The 17,702-nt window shown below is 50.6% G+C and overlaps 1 protein-coding gene across 5 annotated transcripts in view; it reads right to left on the reverse strand.

The window, feature by feature from the left end:
• Positions 1-17,702, reverse strand: part of FRMD4A (FERM domain containing 4A) — a 616,540-nt gene that overhangs the window by 42,084 nt on the left and 556,754 nt on the right. For all 5 annotated transcript variants that reach the window (XM_043563478.1, XM_043563479.1, XM_043563484.1 and 2 more), the window contains one exon: positions 13,033-13,174. In XM_043563478.1, the coding sequence (XP_043419413.1) occupies positions 13,033-13,174 (142 nt within the window). The remainder of the gene's footprint in view (positions 1-13,032; positions 13,175-17,702) is intronic.

The raw sequence follows: 17,702 nt of genomic DNA on the forward strand, positions 1-17,702 counted from the left end.
CTGCTATCTTTCAGAAGAGCAGTGATCGACAAGGAAGGAACTGGGTTTCCATCACGTGTCTGCTATGAAATGGTGTCAGACCTCGGGGTCACTAACTTCTTGGAGCCATCATGTCCCCATCCAGAAGATGACCAACTAACCAACCTCCAAGATGGCTCCAAACACGGGGAATTTATTACTTAACAAACAGCTTACTTAAGTACCTCCCTCTTGTCTCCTTCAGTCCTTTCCTCAATTGTCACAAAAGTAACCTTACACACAGTGTCAACCTCCCTCCTCTTGACCAGCCCCACCTCCGGATAAGGATAACACTAGGCCAACTAGGCCAACTCTGGTCCCACGCTCAGTTACTGGAAGGGAACTTCTAATTATCAACCAGCGCTGAAAGGGCCGGGTTACCTCTCCATCTTATCGACAGACCAAAGCACACGTGTGTAAGTTTGGATGCTAAAAAAGCAGTTACTCTGAGCCATCTTTGGGATCAATGAAGCAGGAGGGTGGTTGGAACCATCCGAGAAGAGCAAGGTTTCAGACTTTATGGGTCGACACAACAGTAGCCAAGTGCTACTTGGAAAGGGCTGTCCACACACATGATGAATCCGTACGGGAGCAAAAAAGAAAGCGGCGGCGATGGGAGTGTGTTTTGAAAGAGACAAGTAATTCGTTAACACCCGGCTGTCCAAAGTTTGAAGCAGCACCACGCTTCTGGAAGGGGTGAGGTGAATATTCTTCAGAAAACACACCCAGAAGACAGAAGGAGAAGAAGACGCAAGTCTACAAACCAGTGGGTGAGTCAGCAGGTCTGGGCTTGTGTCCCAGCTCTGCGACGCACTAGCCGCCGGGCCTTGGCAACGTGACACGAGGCCTCTCAGCCTCCGATTCCTCCCCTAAGGTACAGGAACGGAAAGGGGACCTTCTTCACAAGTTGGGGGGAACCAATGAGAGAATGCCTCAGACATGCTGAGAGAGCTTAGAACACAACAGATGTTACATGAGCATTAGTTTTTGTACTCAACAGTGTTCCTGGCCTTCATGGGGAGTTGGCACGCCAATTGAACAAGAGGAAGGCTAGTTAGCGGGTAGGCAAGAGGCGGGCAAGGCTGGTGGGAGGCAGGTACTACCACTGCTCTGTCCATCAGGACACTGGGGGGGTGGGGGTGAGGGGTGGGGAGGGAACCAGGGAGGGAGTAGCTTTTCACAGACTCCTGACACAAGTTTCCCCTGTGCTACAGTTCACACAACCCTCACCAAAACATCATCCCCGTTTTCGCAGAAGAGGTCACTAGGACGTAGGGAGGCAGGGCTGGGATTCCAGCTGGGTGGCTCTGTTTGGTCCGCCTCACACCCGGAAGGAAACGGGAGGGGCGCAGGAACTTTCCGTCTCGGTCACTGCTGGGCTGCTGCAGTAGGAGAACCGTGTGGTGCGCAATCATATCTGCCTTTCACCCCTAGACTCTTTCCACATCCCGCGTGGATTAAAACGCAGGCCGCAGGAAGGGGGAGAAGGAGCCGAGGGGTTCTTCGGGTGAGCCACTGAAGAACAAGCATCGGTGAGCAAGGCGGGGGTGGTGGTGGAGGAGACAGGTGATTCGATGTCACCTGAGGCCCGACCCTCGGAGGGCACGGGGTGGGGTGGGTGGTGAAAAGCTGCCTATGAGGAAGAGGCCGGAGATCAGCAAGGCCACCTGAAGGAGAGAGGGAACAGCATACGGGAGGGAGCCGTCACCTCAGGGCCGACTAGGTAATCCACCCAGGAAGCTATCACCTCCAGTCTAATCAGCTGAAATGCTCTCTGCGCTCCATTGCCAGCCAATCAGATCAGCGCCCCAGGGAGCCTTCCTGGTTATTGCTGTCAACTGTATGTTTGCAGGAGACTGAAAACACAATCTTTCGGGTTGGGCTATTTATTTTTTATTTATTTATTTATTTATTTATTTATTTATTTATTTATTTATTTATTTATTTATTTTTTTACATTTGTTTACTTTTGATAGAGACAGAGCACAAGTCGGGGAGGGGCAGAGAGAGAAGGGGACCCAGAATCCAAAGCAGGCTCCAGGCTCCGAGCTGTCAGCCCAGAGCCCGACGCGGGGCTCGAACTCCAAAACCGCGAGATCATGACCTGAGCCCAAGCCGGACGCTTAACCGACTGAGCCACCCAGGCGCCCCTTGGCTCTTTACTATTATGTTTCAACCTGAATCCAAAGAATTTTGATAGAAACAGGTCACTAATAATGTAGGGATTAATTTAGGTGGGGGAAGAGGGAAAAACCGGACCTCACAGAGGACCATTCCTATCCATCCAGCCACAGCCAGAGAACCTGCCTGATGCGTTCAAGGCCAGAAAGTCGCTTTTGGTGCCTATCTGGCAATCTTCTGAGGGCGTTACTGATACCATGGGACCAGCGCCGCAGATGTTCCCGGCAGAGATGTGGTAAAAACCTGTCCCACGGCTCTGGAGGAACAGCCTCCCTCACTTTCCTACTTCCCAGCCGGGGGACACCTCACCCGGTGGGCAGCCAGTTGCCTGGGGCAGGATGTGGGGGTGGGGAACACCAGCTCCCCTCCAGCCGGCAAACACATGCACGGATATCCTCGTTCAGCTGCGATGGAGAGTTTGCTCCAATCTTTCCGAAGACCCTGGGCCACTCGGCACCGGATGTGAGTAACCATCCCCTGAAGAACACATTGTCAGGAACTGTGGCTCATCTCTTTTTCACACAGATGGGATCCTGACTAAGAGCCCCCTGATCTCGGGAGACAGAAGGGGTGCTTTCCTCTTTGAAAAGCGGGGAAATCTGAAACAGTCCCCCCAGGAAGAAAGAAATCTGTTATCCTAAAAGGAAGGGAAGGAAAGGAAAGGACAATCTGTCTTGTTTCAGTCTTCAAGGAAAAAGAAAATGAAGAAGCGTATTCCCAGCCGATCTGTGAAAAGCTGCAAGGCAAAGTTTTGGCTGACACCTCGGGAACAAATAGGAGGGAGAGGTCTCGACTCTTCCTCGTGACGAACAGACAGGCATTTTCCTTATGAGTCCTCAGTTAGGAGTTCCTGACACAAAAGATGTCCTGAGAGGCCATGGGAAATGCTGTCACACTGCGGATTTTTCGGGTTAAACGTGTGACCTCTGGAGACCACCTCCAAGAATTAAAGGGGGTTTTTAATGTGAAAAACATATGCCTGGACAACTTCTCAGCGGGCTCAGCAATTATAGTCCACCTGAACGAGGAGTGGAATGGAAGCACCTGGGTGGCGGGTAGGGATCTCTGCGACAGTTTTACCGTGTGGCCGTTTCACTTGCTCAGGGGCACTTTCGACAATGGGTGGAGAGGACAAATATAAGGGGGGGGGCTGAATAGTTGACTATAAAAATTAGCAGCAGTATCTAATAAAAATATTGAGTTCGCTATCCATTTCAAACTACTGTTTATGGGTAACTCACATGGTTCCCCCTTTCTCTTACATTGTGAAATGAGGGGCTTGATCTTTCCGGCTCCCAGACTCTAATTCCGCGGCGGCATCGAAAGCGCTGGGCTGAATGGGAACACAGCGATGCCTATGAGGGACCACACGGGTATTTATTTTCCAGTGTTTAAAATTTCAGCGCTGGACAGGAGCTTGCTTAGGTTATACGTGCTTACTCTGCTCGGGTTCTCTTTACTCTTTACTATTCTTTCGGTACTAATACCCAAGGGCGGAAAGAGATCACTGTAAATGACTTACTCAGGCTCTTTTCCCCTAACAGGCGGGCAGAAAGGGACCATCGGTCTCCCTCCTTTCTCAGCTCTGACCCCGGCCCATCCCGCTCAAGCAAAGCCCAGACACAGCCATCCCACAGGACAGGTGTCACCCCTCACTGGTTGCCCGGTCCGGCGTGAGCACACCCTGGCAGAACCCCAGTCCTCTGGCAGGGCCTGTGTGGCTGTGCCCGCCTGCAGAGCACGGAGGTTATGGCCCAAATTAAAACCCCTGGAATCCTCCAAAAGGAGGCAGGGAGCTGCTACCAGAGAACTTTAAGAGGCTGGAGAGAGACACAGGGAGGAGACAGAGTGAGAGCAAGAAAGAAAGGAAGACAAACAAGAAAAAAAAAAAACCCCACACAAACCAAAAGACAATGTGATTTGTACCGGCGCGAGGCAATGTGTGTTGACCTGAATACAGCCGTGACCGTAAAGCTGGCTGACGCCTATCAGATCAGCTCTCTGTAGGGAGAGATGTCAGATAGCTGGCATCCTCATTGTTACATTAGTTATTAATAAACTTCCTGACAATGGAAGGAAGTGCCAGCACTCAGAGAATGAGAATGTGAGAACGGGTGAGTAATGCCTGTGGACGGATCCCCGGCAAAGCGAGGGCCCCGCGCTTCGCACATGTTTTCCCCCAGAACGGCGAGTGTCAGAGCTGGGGCGTGATCGCCGGCGGCAGGGTTTGCCCCGGCGCTGTTTGTTTAAACCAAAGATCCCTCACCACATGCTTCGCAATCCTGCTGATCACAACGACAAAGAGGACTCAGCCGCCAACTCATTAATCACCCGGCCCGGCTCCTATTTATAGACACAGCACATCCTTTTGTTTTGTAGCAAACGCGCGGCTTATGGCCCCTGGATTTTCAGTCACGAAGCCAGTGCCAGTCTTCTTGTCTCATCTCAGAGGGGACACACAGTACCATTTTTTTGTCCGGGTGGTTAATGAGACAAGCCACATGGGCCTGCAGAACACAAGGTATTCCCCAAGCAAGCTGTGCACCATTTTCTTTAAAAAGGCTGAGAGTCGCCCCAGCGGCTCTGTTAAGCATCTGACTTCCGATCAGGTCATGATCTCACGGTTCATGAGTTCAAGCCCCACGTTAGGCTCTGTGCTGACAGCTCAGAGCCTGGAGCCTGTTTGGGCTCCAGGAGACAGCAGTGTCTCCCTCTCTCTCTCTGCCCCTCCCCCACTCACACTCTGTCCCTCTCAAAAATAAATATTAAAAAAAACACCTTTTTTTAAAGGCTGAGAGCACGGGGTGCCTGGGTGGCTCTACTGGTTGAACGTCTGACTTCATCTCAGGTCATGAGCTCACGGTTCGTGAGTTCGAGCCCCATGTTGGGGTCTGTGGTGACAGCTCAGAGCCCGGAACCTGCTTCGGATTCTGGGTCTCCTTCTCACTCTGCCCCTCCCCCACCTTGTGCACAGCATACCCTCTCTCTTTCTCTCATTCTCAAAAAAAAAAAAAAAAAAAAAAAAGGTTGAGGGCAAAACCAGGTCTCCCTCAGCCCCTACATGCCCCACTGACATCAGAATTGTTCCGTTCTGGCAAGTCGTCCCAACAATGCTTAGGACAAGCCTACGCGCTCTCCCACTTTTGGACGGGCTGTGCGTGTTCAGCTACCAGGACAAGTACAGCTGTTGTTTTCTTTGTTTTTTGTTTGGTTATTACATGTTCTGTCCCTCTCCAATCTTTTCGGAGATACCAAGAAATGGGGGAAGGGAAGAGAGGAACAAACCCCTTTGAAGTCCCGCAAAAAAGATGACAGGCGCTTTGTGTTTTTTTTTTGAACTCTGAAAACATCATAACCGAGCGGTTTGAATTCATAGTTGTTCTCTGTAACTCTGTCTGAGCCTCTGCAAACGAGTCACCTGAAGCACCAATGAGCAAAAGCAATGGAGGAGAGGTGTTGGCGAATCTGGAGGGAACCCGCAGGCTCCCCCAGGACGGAGAGAAGAGTGCCCACAGCAGTCAGGCAGGGGGTTTACGCAGCGTCCAGCCACGCACGGCGTGTGACGAGGCCAAGATAGCACCCGGCTCGTGGAGGGCAGGGGGAGCGGGTCTGTCGGCCTGGCTTGGCAGCCTGAGCTGCCTCGACATCCCTTCTTGCAGGTGGACTCTGCGAAGACCTCACCATCTCTCAGCTGATGTATTCTGGGGACAAGGGTCCTCACATCCTTTTTGAGCCTGGTCCCCAGGGCCTTTCCGCAAATGAACTTGGGATATGGGTTCTATAACCTTCCTACACAGTGTGAACTGCATTTGGTGTCCTAACACGTATATTCCTTTTATTCCAACACAGGTCTTGCCTCCTGGGCTTGGATGGCTCACTACCTCTAAGGGTCTCTCCTGGGGACAGGGGCCTATAGATCTTATGTGAGAGAGTCCTATGTATCATCACTGAAGAATTTGGGGTGGGGGGCTTAGCACTAAGCCTTAATAAATCATTTCAACTACGTGGACCTTTTTTTTTTTTAATGCTAGCCCTGTAGCTCAGGGCATTAGCAAATGTAGACTTCCAACTTCTTTAATAAATAGCAACGACACGGCTTTGTTTCTTTAGCAACTCATACCTCAGATGCCAAGTACTGGACGTCAGTAATTTTAAAGGTATTTACACGCCTTTAAATAGGAAAACAGCCTTCAAAGTTACTAACAGCTTGGAAATATTTTCTCTGTTAACATCAATAAACAGTATGAAACACTCTGAGGAGAGGGGCTCTAGCTTTCTAAGTGTTGTGCATTGCACCAAGCAAGGTTTGGGAGCTAAACAAAGAGCTCATCCCACAACAATATTACAGTGTTACAAGGGTCAGCTACACCACAATTTGGGCATAGATAAGAGTGAAACAGTGGATAGAAGACAGCAAGGATGAACAATATTTGACAAATTTAATTTTCAAGGTCTGAGGCCAGTACATAAAAGTGATACAGTACATTCCAAAGGAGAGTATCAGTGGCGGGCATGTGACAGTTCTAGGCAAGGCCCAAGAAACCATGAGCTCCAGGAACACAGATGATCCTAGGGGCGCCTGGGTGGCTCAGTCAGTTAAACATCTGACTTCGGCACAGGTCACGATCTCGAAGTTCATGGGTTTGAGCCCCGTGTCAGGCTCTGTGCTGACAGCTCAGAGCCTGGAGCCTCCTTCGGATTCTGCATCTCCCCCGCTCTCTGCCCCTCCCCCGCTCACGTGCAGTCTCCCCAAAATGAATAAACATTAAAAAACTTTTTAAAAAAGGAACATAGATGATCCTTAAAATGGACCACGTGCAAGATTTTTACTACTATTTTTCAGATTTTAATTTCAATAATCCTGTACCACTGACATTGGTTTTGGCAATGATTTTTTTGGATCTAATGCCAAAATCAAAGGTACCCAAAGTAAAAATGAACAAGGGGGATTAGAGCAAACTAAAAAGCTTTTGCACAGTAAAGGAAACCATCAACACAACAAAAAGGCAACCTCCTGAATGGGGGAAGATATTTGCAAGTCATATAACTGATAAGGGATTAGTATCCAAAATACATAAAGAACTCCTACAACTCACCAGCAAAGAACCCACACAACCCAATTCACAAATGGGCAGAGGATCCGAACAGACATTTTCCCAAAGACATGCAAATGGCCGACAAACACATGAAAAGATACTCAACGTCACTCGTCGCCAGGGAACGCAAAGCAAAACCACAGTGAGATACCACCTCACACCTGTCACATCGGCCAGAGTCAAAAAGACAAGAAACAACCGGTGTTGGCAACTGTGGAAAAAAAGGAACTCTCGTGCACTGTTGGTGGCAATGCCAACGGGTGCCGTCACTGTGGGGAACAGTATGGAGGTTCTTCCAAAATTTAAAAATAGAGCTACCATATGATCCGGTAATCCCAGTACTGGGTATTTATCTGGAGAGAATGAAAACACTAACTCAACAAGATAGACCTATCCCTACATCCACGGCAGCGTTATTTACAACAAAATATGGCAACAACCCGTCCATGAAGAGATCAAGAAGATGTGGTATATCCGTACAATGGAATATTATTCAGCCTTAAAAAAAGAAATCTCACCTTTTTGGGATAACCCAGATGGACCTTGAGGGCACTGAGTTAGGCGGAGTATGTCAGAGAAACAAGTATCGTATAATCTCACTTATATGTGGAACTTAAAAAAAACAACAACACAAAAAACCCAGAACTGAATCTCATAGATACAGAGAGCAGATTGGTGGTTGACAGAGGCTGGGGGTCAGAAGGTACGTGTTTCTAGTTATAAGTCATGGAAATGTAATGTTACAAACATTTTTTTTTTTTAATCGTGTTTGGAGTACCTATTGGATGTCAGGCCCTGAGCTAGAAGTACAAAAAAGGATTTTCAAATGAGGACTCAGTTCTCGAAATGTTTTTAAGGAATATTTATTAGAGCCCCCTCCCCTTTTTTTTTTAAAGCAGGAGGCAATAGGTGAAGGAGGGAAACTAATTGATCAAATGGGATACTGGATTAGACACATCGTATTTTCTAAATGAGAAATAGAATGTAGTGTCTGGCAAGTGTAATAAAAAGAGTGTTTAAAATCAGGGCTGTCCTACAGGAGCAAGGCTCCATCCATCTGGGGGAACACATTTCTAAGGAGTTCTCGAGAAACAGGCAAGAGGTCACTGAAGGACAAGAAGAAACTAGTGGGAAACTAGCCAGCCGGGAGTTTTTGGAAGACAAAGAGACAGCAGGCGGGAATCCAAGTCGGTGAGCGGCAGAGACAGAATCCCAAGCAGGCTCTGCACTGTCCGTGCAGAGCCTGACCCGGGGCTTGAACCCATGAACCATGAGATCATGACCTGAGTTGAGACCAAGACTCAGATACTTAACCGACTGAGCCACCCAGGCGCCCTCCGGCTGTGGAGTTTTGTTTTGTTTTTTTTTTTTTTAATTTTTTTTCAACGTTTATTTATTTTTGGGACAGAGAGAGACAGAGCATGAACGGGGGAGGGGCAGAGAGAGAGGGAGACACAGAATCGGAAACAGGCTCCAGGCTCCGAGCCATCAGCCCAGAGCCCGACGCGGGGCTCGAACTCACAGACCGCGAGATCGTGACCTGGCTGAAGTCGGACGCTTAACCGACGGCGCCACCCAGGCGCCCCATGTGGAGTTTTTTAAGCCAAGGGCTGGACGCCCTCACTGTGGGTGACGGGAAACACCCCCTTCCAGGTGGGGCTGCCGAGGGCTGGTCTCAGCTGAGGGCATCTGTTCCCGCACAAGACAGAGGGGCAGCGATCAGCACCCCCAGGGGGAAATGATGACCAGATCTGTGGACACCAGAAATTCCCTTTAACTCATGGCCTATATTCTTTCCTTTTTGGAGTCTCTCCTCCACTGGCTTCTTAAGTCACGGGAGGGAGGTGTCCGCACGGACCCTCAGCCTCAGCATGACATCAAGCACACTTCTTCAGGCTCCAGCTGGCAGGGCTGGGCAGAGTTTGACGCGCTGCCTGATCTGGTCCTGGGGCACGGCTCATACCTCCCGGTTTCATCCTCTCCCACCTTCCCCTCGCACAGCGGTGTGGCAGAGGGCGGGCAGGGAAAGGGCAGAGGAGTCAGTGCCCACGAACGGAGTCCCTCTGCAAGTGGGGAGGGCGAGGTCTTTGCGTCAGGAGCTCCCAAGTAGACTCCATGACATGAAGCTTTCACACATGTGAAAGTCACTTTTGTATCTTGGGGTAAAGATGCTTTATTTGCTACTGTACTATTTTGTTCTATTATGCTGGTGGCAGGGACACAGCTGAATTGCTTTCTCACCTGCAAAATCTGGATCTCATCTGCTGATGACGGAGTGATGTCAGTTCTACGTCAGGAGATTTGGGGCTCCCGGGCACAACCTGATCTGTGGCTGCGGTTACGTTACCGCCGTGGTGCCCCCACAGGCTCACAGATCTGAGCGGCCAGAGAAGACGGCCCAAGACACAGGTCCGAAAGCGGGGATACCTGGGTTCTGTGTTCCAAAGCCACACTGTCACCTCAGGCTTCTCTCTCTTCTTCAGCAGGAAGAGTGGCTCTCAACGTGTGGTCCCCAGACCAGCCTCATCGACATCTCTTAGGGACTTGTTAAAAATACAAATTCTCAGGCTCACCCCCGACCTACAGAATCAGACACCCTGGGACTGGAGCTCAGCTATCTGTGTTTGAACTGCCCTCCACGTGGTTCTGATGCGCGTCGAAGTTTAAGAACTGAGCTGGAAGAATCCACTGTCCTTCTGGATAGAACCGTGCCAAATTCGCACAGTACCCGGCTTTCCAAATGGCTAAGAAACTACAGCAGGGATGCACACCTCACGAAGCCGGAGGGATGGGTGGGGCTCATCTGTGGCTGGATGAGGACGACCGCGGGCAGATAAACCCAGGCTCAAAGCAGAGACTCTGGATTTTACCAGGGGTTAGAAGGGTCTAGAGCACAAACACAGGGACTGACTATGGCTCTGCCCTTTGCCACTCAGCAGGGGATTGAGGGTGGCCATAATTTGAGATGTGGGTCTCAGGTTTTGTAGGACCTTTTCTTAGAGACAAGACAGCAGCATTTTTTACAGCTTTCACTGTAAAGCTGGAGGCCTCAGAAATGATCGTCATTTGCCTCGCTGTACTGCTGAAAACATTTAGAAGAATCTGAGGCAGGGAGGCGTTTATGGTAAACCTATGGTGGCAGAAGTAGAGCCAGGCTTTGTGGGGCATGAAGCTTATATAATTTTAGTGGATTTACGGAAAAAAATGCAATTATTTACAACAGACGAGATACGGAAGAACCTAGGTGCCCACTAATAGAGGACACTTAGGATTGATAAGATGGATAGAAAAGATGTGGTGTGTGCGTGTGTGTGTGTGTGCGTGTGTACATCACACAACATACACACACACAATGGAATATTACTCAGCCATAAAAAAGAATGAGATCTTGCCATTCACAACAACATGGATGGACCTGGGTATTATGGTAAGTCAAAGAAACCAGACAGAGAAAGACAAATACCGTATGATTTCACTTCTTCATGGAATCTACCAAACAAATGAATAAACCAACAACAAGCAGAAATAGACTGAGGGGCGCCTGGGTGGCTCAGTCAGTTAAGCCTCTGACTTCAGCTCAGGGCATGATCTCATGCCTGGGAGTCTGAGCCCCTCGTCGGGCTCTGGGCTGACAGCTCAGAGCCTGGAGCCTGCTTTGGATTCTGTGTCTCCCTCTCTCTCTGCCCCTCCCCTGCTCATGCTCTGTCTCTCTCTCTCAAAAATAAATGAACATTACAAAAAAAAAGAAAGAAACAAACAAACCCATTAATACAGAGAACTGGTGATTGTCAGAGGGGAGGGGGAAGGGCAAAATGGGAGAAGGAGGGTGGGAGACACAGGCCCCCAGGGATGGAATAAGTCACAGGGAAGAAAGGTACAGCTTAGAGAACACAGTCAGTGACACCTTAACAGAGCTGCATGGTGACAGCTAGTAGCTACACTTGAGGTGAGCTCAAGAGATGGTGAAATCGCCACATTACATACCTGAAACTAACATAACACTTACGTGGACTGCACTTCAAGATAAAAAAAAAAAAAAAAAAAAAGAATGCAAAACGTACTATGTTCACAAAACCACATGCCATGAGGACATGTGGCTGGGCCCTCCCAAACCCTCTGAAAGGCCTGGCCAGCGCGGGCCCCTGAGCTGAAGCTCCACCAGCCCCCCAGTAAATGGGCCTCTCGGTCCGGGAGGGGCACATCCTCCCCCTGGTCCTCCGGGTCGAGGCTCTGACTGGACTCTGCCGGCCTGGAGGCCGCCCAGACCCCTTCAGCTTCTTGCCCTTCTCCGTTTCCTCTTACTGCTGTTGTGTGCAGTCCTTAGACGGGGCTGTGGAAAGACCCTGGTGAACCAAGGAGTTGGTTCTTAGAAGAACATCACTTTTCATGGCTCATTCTTACTTGTTTCTCTTTGAGACTATCTTCACTTCCAGTCTTCTATGACTCCGGAAGCACCAGGTGCAAAGACAAACAACGAAATAACGACAGGGGAAGGTATAGTAAAGGGGAACTGTGGCGAGGGGGAGAAGAATCTAGACAAAGCTGATGGAGGGAGGAGCCGAGATGTGGGCAGGCAGGATGCCTCTGTGAACCCATGAGCTCCGGCTGGCGTCCCCATCAGCAGGGTTCCGAGGAAGCAAGAGCAGCAGAGAAGTTATGGCTGAGTGTGACGGAGGGACAGCAGTACTGGGCACGGTGGGGGGGGGGGGGCAGGGGGCGGGCTCGGTAAACAGCATCAGTGGGGGTGGGCATCAAAGAGAGGGATGCACTAGAACAGAGGTGACACTAGGGACGCAATATTTGCAGACAACTCCTAGAATGTTACGGCAGGAAGAAATCTTAAAGGAAAAAAAAAGGAAGGAAGAAAGAAAGAAAAAATGACTCTGGAAGATGAGGGAGGGGAAAGACTTGTTGCTTTCCTTCGAGGCTCCGAGGCAAGAGTACACTGTCCCCAAGAACAATCAGGCTTTGATCCTGTGGCCTGGGGAGTGACCTGCATTCAACGTCTCCGAACAATGACCCCCTCCCTCCCGCTTCCTGCGCTCAGCAAACCTCCGCCTCTTCCTGTCACCGCGGCCAACGGCGTCCCTACTCTGGCCGTCAGCCGGTCCGAATTCACACGCAGAGCCAGTCTGTCCCTCTCGCATCCAATGACAAAATGACTTGCCCAGGGCTCTTAGAAACACACTTGGAATCAGACCCTGGGACTCCCAGTTGCAAAAGGTGCTCGACACTACGTGGTATTCTGTGACAGCAAGACTCTCCGAAGGCCTGGAGTTTCTGGCCTTCCAGAGTCCTGAGGAGGTCGCCTGAGAGCAGGGCGGAGGGTCGCTCAGCACCACCAGCCTGCCTTCAGCCCCCCTCCTTGGTAGAATTCTCCTTTAAGGGCACACAAGCATGCCCCACCCCGTCCTTGGACTTGACACTCCTGACCGTCGGCCATCGGCATTCAGAAGGCTCTGGAGGGTGCCCAAGAGGCTTCTGCGGCCGACGGTCCTTCCCACGCTGCCTGGTTCTGCTGCTTCGGATCTCCCCCCACCCTCTGGCACTCTGGGCGGTTTTCTCAGATTCCCGTTTGGCTCAAAACCTCGGTCTCACAACCGGAGCCAGCTCCCGGTGAGCCTGCCAAGCTGCCTCCTCCGCGGCTGCCACTGGCCGGCCTTGCCCGGAGCCTCGCTGGGCTGGGCGCCGCGCTTCGGTGAGCCTCCTCCACGCTCCCCGAGAGGCCCTGCCGTACCTGATGACAGGAGGCTCCCGCTGCTGCCGCTGATGATCTTCCCTTTGCTCCCCATGTTGGCCAGCTTGGAGGTCTTCAGCGTGCCGGTCTCGGTCAGGTCGATGGCGATCTCGCTCAGGCTGCGCGCGGCATGGATTTTAGACTAGAATGGAAAAGACAACCGGGCTGTGAAGAGGCGTTCACCTCTGGTGGAGAACGGCTACCGCTCGCTGGCTTGGGGTCCCGAAAGGTAGCACAGGGACTCGTTTCCTGGCTTCCAGCATTCTTAACGTGTTCCTCGGCCCCATCCCCAACCACTGACACTCCCCGCGGGAGGTGGCTCTAGAGAGGACACGAGGGATGACGTTTCCCAAGCTCTGTCTTCCACGGGCTGTGCCGTGCAGTGCCTAGTGCAGGGGCTTTGATGCCACACAGACCCGGTCAGACTCCTGTGCGGGGAACATTCCTTAATCTCACCAAACCTCTTTATTCCCAGCTTATACAATGGGACGAACACCGCCCACCTTTGCAGGTTCTGTTAGGGGCAAAGGATGGCAGGCACGTGAAGGCTGCCTGAGGCCGTGCCCTGGAACCCAGCTCTCGATAAAAGAGTACTGACTTCATTCCCTATTTAAAAAAAAAATTCTTTTTTACATTTATTTTTGAGAAACAGAGTGAGACAAAGCGTGAGCAGGGGAGGGGCAGAGAGAGAGGGAGACACAGAATCGGAAGCAGGCTCCGGGCTCCGAGCTGTCAGCACAGAGCCCGACGCAGGGCTCGAACCCATGAACCACGACATACCTAACTCTCCTCTCCAAAGTCTAGATTTTAGTTAACGCTCCACTCCACTGTGCTTATTAATTGGCCCGACTTGGCTAAACCTAACAGGTTGGAATAATTAGAAGAGAAGTCTGTAATCATAATTACATTCCTAAAAGTAACTGTTTTTCATTTAAACTGCCTTTTTTAGCTACTGCCTGCGGTCAGTGAAAATGGGGTGTGCATTTTCTACACGTGTTTGATCTTTTTTTTTTCCTTCTTCAGGAAATCAGTTGTTGTGATAGTACGTCAGGCAACATGCTTTACTCACAGCACGAGCCTAACAAAAACAGTATCAATGCTGGGAGAACCCATACGTGTGCTGAGGTTTCTTTCCACGGCCGTCGGCTACAGCACGTAAGCCGATGGTTTTCGAACTCGGTTTGCAACTTGGTTTTTCAGTCACTTAACGTGCATTTGCCCAACCACCCCCTCCGTGTGAGACCAAGTCTGTCCCCCAACAGGAGAAGCCAGCAGAGGCAGATGTGGGGGCCGTGGAGGGGTCGGTAGACATCATCCATTCTTCCTTATTGACATTCTCTACCCGAGTCCCCTGCGCTGTCCAGCAAAGGCTATCACCCCGTGCCTTCGCCCTTCCCCTGGCCTCCACACTGATGCGGACGCTGACGTCCGTGCCTTCCGAGAGCTGAGCGCTTTCCTCTTGTTAGAAGAGGAGAGTCTGAGGGGCCAAGGAAACGCAGGAGTCTTGCTGTTTGCCAGCTAGGAAGCATCATCCCATCGGTCCTTCCTTGACTGAGGTCTCCTTTCTGACCTCAACTCTTGTCCCCGCATTCAGAACCAGGCCACCTCCCTCAGGTCAGGGCCTCCTTGCTGATGACCTAATCGCGGCCACCAGGACCCCACAGTGCTCCGGCTTGCAGCAGAAGCAGGAAGCACCTTTCACTTCACATGGACAAGGCAGGCATGTCCACAGGGTGTATTTGGTTGAGCTTTACCCTCCGAGCAAGCCGAGGAAGCACACCCATCACCGTCTTTAGCAGCCCTCTCCACGAACGCCCACGCTTTAATAAAAAGAGCGGAGGACGCTTGCAGTTATGTAATGACTCACGGAGACGCGGACCAACTCAGCATGATGCGAAGGGGCCCAGAGTCTCAAGTCAGAAAGATCTGGACTGGAATCTTGGCCCTGGCCAGGTAACCATTGTCTGACCATGATCTTCAACCTGGCTGAGGCTCAGATCCCTGTTTATAAAATGAAGCTCTTAAAACCCATGTGGTGGAGTTGTGATAAGGACTCAATTAGATAATATACATAAAGGCCACTGGAATGGAAATAGGAATGGGATACAAATCATGACCTGGAGGCAATTTGCTAAATGAGGGGAGATTGATGGCTCAACCTGGGATTTGGGGGATCTCATTAACCACATGCCAGACCTATCCCCACCCACTTCCAATCCTGCCACTGGTCAGTGTCAGAGGCAAAAACCAAAATATGGAAAAGGGAGCAACAGATATCCTTTCCCAAGGGAGATCAGATTCTTAGAAGCTTTAGGAAATTATTGGCTTCTCTCTGAATGGAAATATCACAATGACTAAACAGACCCAGTGGAGAGAGCACACACTAAGAGGAATGAGTACGGATTGGGAGATTGTATTCTGGCAAAGTCAAGTCTTTGGGACATCCCAGAAGAGCCTCCAAAATTCTGGACGTCCTACTTTGGGGGCCTTGCCCCACCAAGTTTTATTACTGATATCCCACGAGCAAGGTTTAATGGTCCCCTACCAAGCTTTCACCCTGCTTTTGATCTAGATGGAATGAAGAACAGAGGACAGATTAGAAAAAAAACAAAACTCTTGGGGCACCTGGGTGGCTCAGTCGGTTAAGCATCCGACTTCGGCTCAGGTCATGATCTCGCGGTCCGTGAGTTCGAGCCCCGCATGGGGCTCTGTGCTGACCGCTCAGAGCCTGGAGCCTGTTTCAGATTCTGTGTCTCCCTGTCTCTCTGACCCTCCCCCGTTCATGCTGTCTCTCCCTGTCTCAAAAATAAATAAATGTTGGGGCGCCTGGGTGGCTCGGTTGGTTAAGCGTCCGACTTCGGTTCGGGTCATGATCTCAAGGTCTGTGAGTTCAAGCCCCGCGTCAGGCTCTGTGCTGGCCACTTAGAGCCTGGAGCCTGTTTCGGATTCTGTGTCTCCCTCTCTCTCTGCCCCTCCCCTGTTCACGCTCTGTCTCTGTCTCAAAAATAAATAAACGTTAAAAAAATATTTTTTTAATATAAATGTTAAAAAAAAAAAAAGAAAAAAACACACACACAAAAAAAACCAACGACTGAGGGGGAGGAACCATGTCCGGACTAGAGGGCAACTTGATGAGTCCCTGCTTAGAGTTCAGAGGCATAGGGTCTAATGTTTATGCTCCACAATCTGAACTTTCAAGTATCTTCCTCTGATATCTACAAGACAGTCCTCAGCTCTGGGCTTCAGAGGTTGCCAGGATCCAGAAAGGACAACATTCCTCATCTTGGGGGTCGGCACACAGAAGTTACCAGGTGTGGCTGGTCCCTGTACAGCCTCTCATTCTGAATGAGCCATACTAAACCAAGCAACATGGGCTCTTTCTGCTCCGTCTCTGGAGACAGAGGGAGCATGTGTGTGTGTGCACGTGCGAGAGATGTTCTTACATGATTTGCACAAGGATCCTGAAAGAAGAAAATACCAGCACCAGGGAAGAACCGGAGACTTCTTGGCCACCCTCCCCTGCTGACTCAAACCACTAGACCACGCTTGTCTCCGGGGCTGATAAGCATCACTTGGGAGGCCTGGGCTTTGCAGAAGCACTTCGGAGAAAGGATTGGCTGGCCTGGCCCGACTCACTAGGGTGTGAAGCAATGGCCAGTGTGCCAGCCAACACGGGCTGCTCAGAAATATTTGGAAACCCGTCCCAGGCGTGTCAGCCGTCACTCACCGGAGATCGTTCTGCCCACCGGAGACGCATCACATCACCCTTGTACAGAGAACGGCATTCCAGAAATGAAAGGTGGTGTAATTCCGGAGGGGAATTTTATCGTCTCTGATTTAATCTGGGAAACTTTTAGAGAATTTAACCTTTACACAAGTGTTGGCCAGGGGATACTGCGTTGGATTAACGATGATAATGATAAAAATACCGATCTCCAAAAGCGGTTTCACACACATTGTGTCATGGGGCCAATCAATAATTTCCGTGAGTAATTTCCTTCCTTGTTCTCTCATCGGGGAGGCAAAGCAGGTACAGTGAGACACTTGCCTAGGGTCAGAGATCTGGAAATGGAGTCCCTGGACCTCCTTGTGGAGTGTATTCCTCACCTGCCACTGTGGGTTGAGGACTTGGTTCCTACGAGAAACGGGAGGGCTCTGGAGCATCTGTGAGGAAGCAGAGCTGAGACTGGGGGGAAAGTTCTCCCGCTCCCGGGCCAACGTGTACTTCCTTCCGTCCCCCAGGGGTCACTGAGATGGACAGCTGAAATTCCCCTATTGCGTGGGCACCTGGTTTGGCCTTTTAAAGGATACTTGCTGCTAATAAATGAACTTTGAGACTAACTTTTCCCAGTTTACTTGTTGCTTCGGAGGGCTGACCTGTTAGCCTGGCAAAGAAGGCTTCTCCAACTGCAGAGGAAGACCATCTTTGACAGGGGGGATGAAGAACCCTAAGAACCGGCCTCTTGGGGCACCTCGTGGTGGGGGGGTTCAGTTGTTTAAGCGTCTGACTCTTGATTTCAGCTCAGGTCATCATCTCTCCATTCGGGGGATCGAGCCCCGTGCCGGGCTCTGTACTGACTGTGCAGAGCCTGCTTGGGATTCTCTCTCTGCCCCTTCCCTGCTCAGGTGTGCACTCCCTCTCTCTCAAAATAAATAAACATTAAAAAAAG

The sequence above is a fragment of the Prionailurus bengalensis genome, chromosome B4 (genome assembly GCF_016509475.1).
Source record: "Prionailurus bengalensis isolate Pbe53 chromosome B4, Fcat_Pben_1.1_paternal_pri, whole genome shotgun sequence".
In the NCBI taxonomy this organism is placed as follows: Eukaryota; Metazoa; Chordata; class Mammalia; order Carnivora; family Felidae; genus Prionailurus; species Prionailurus bengalensis.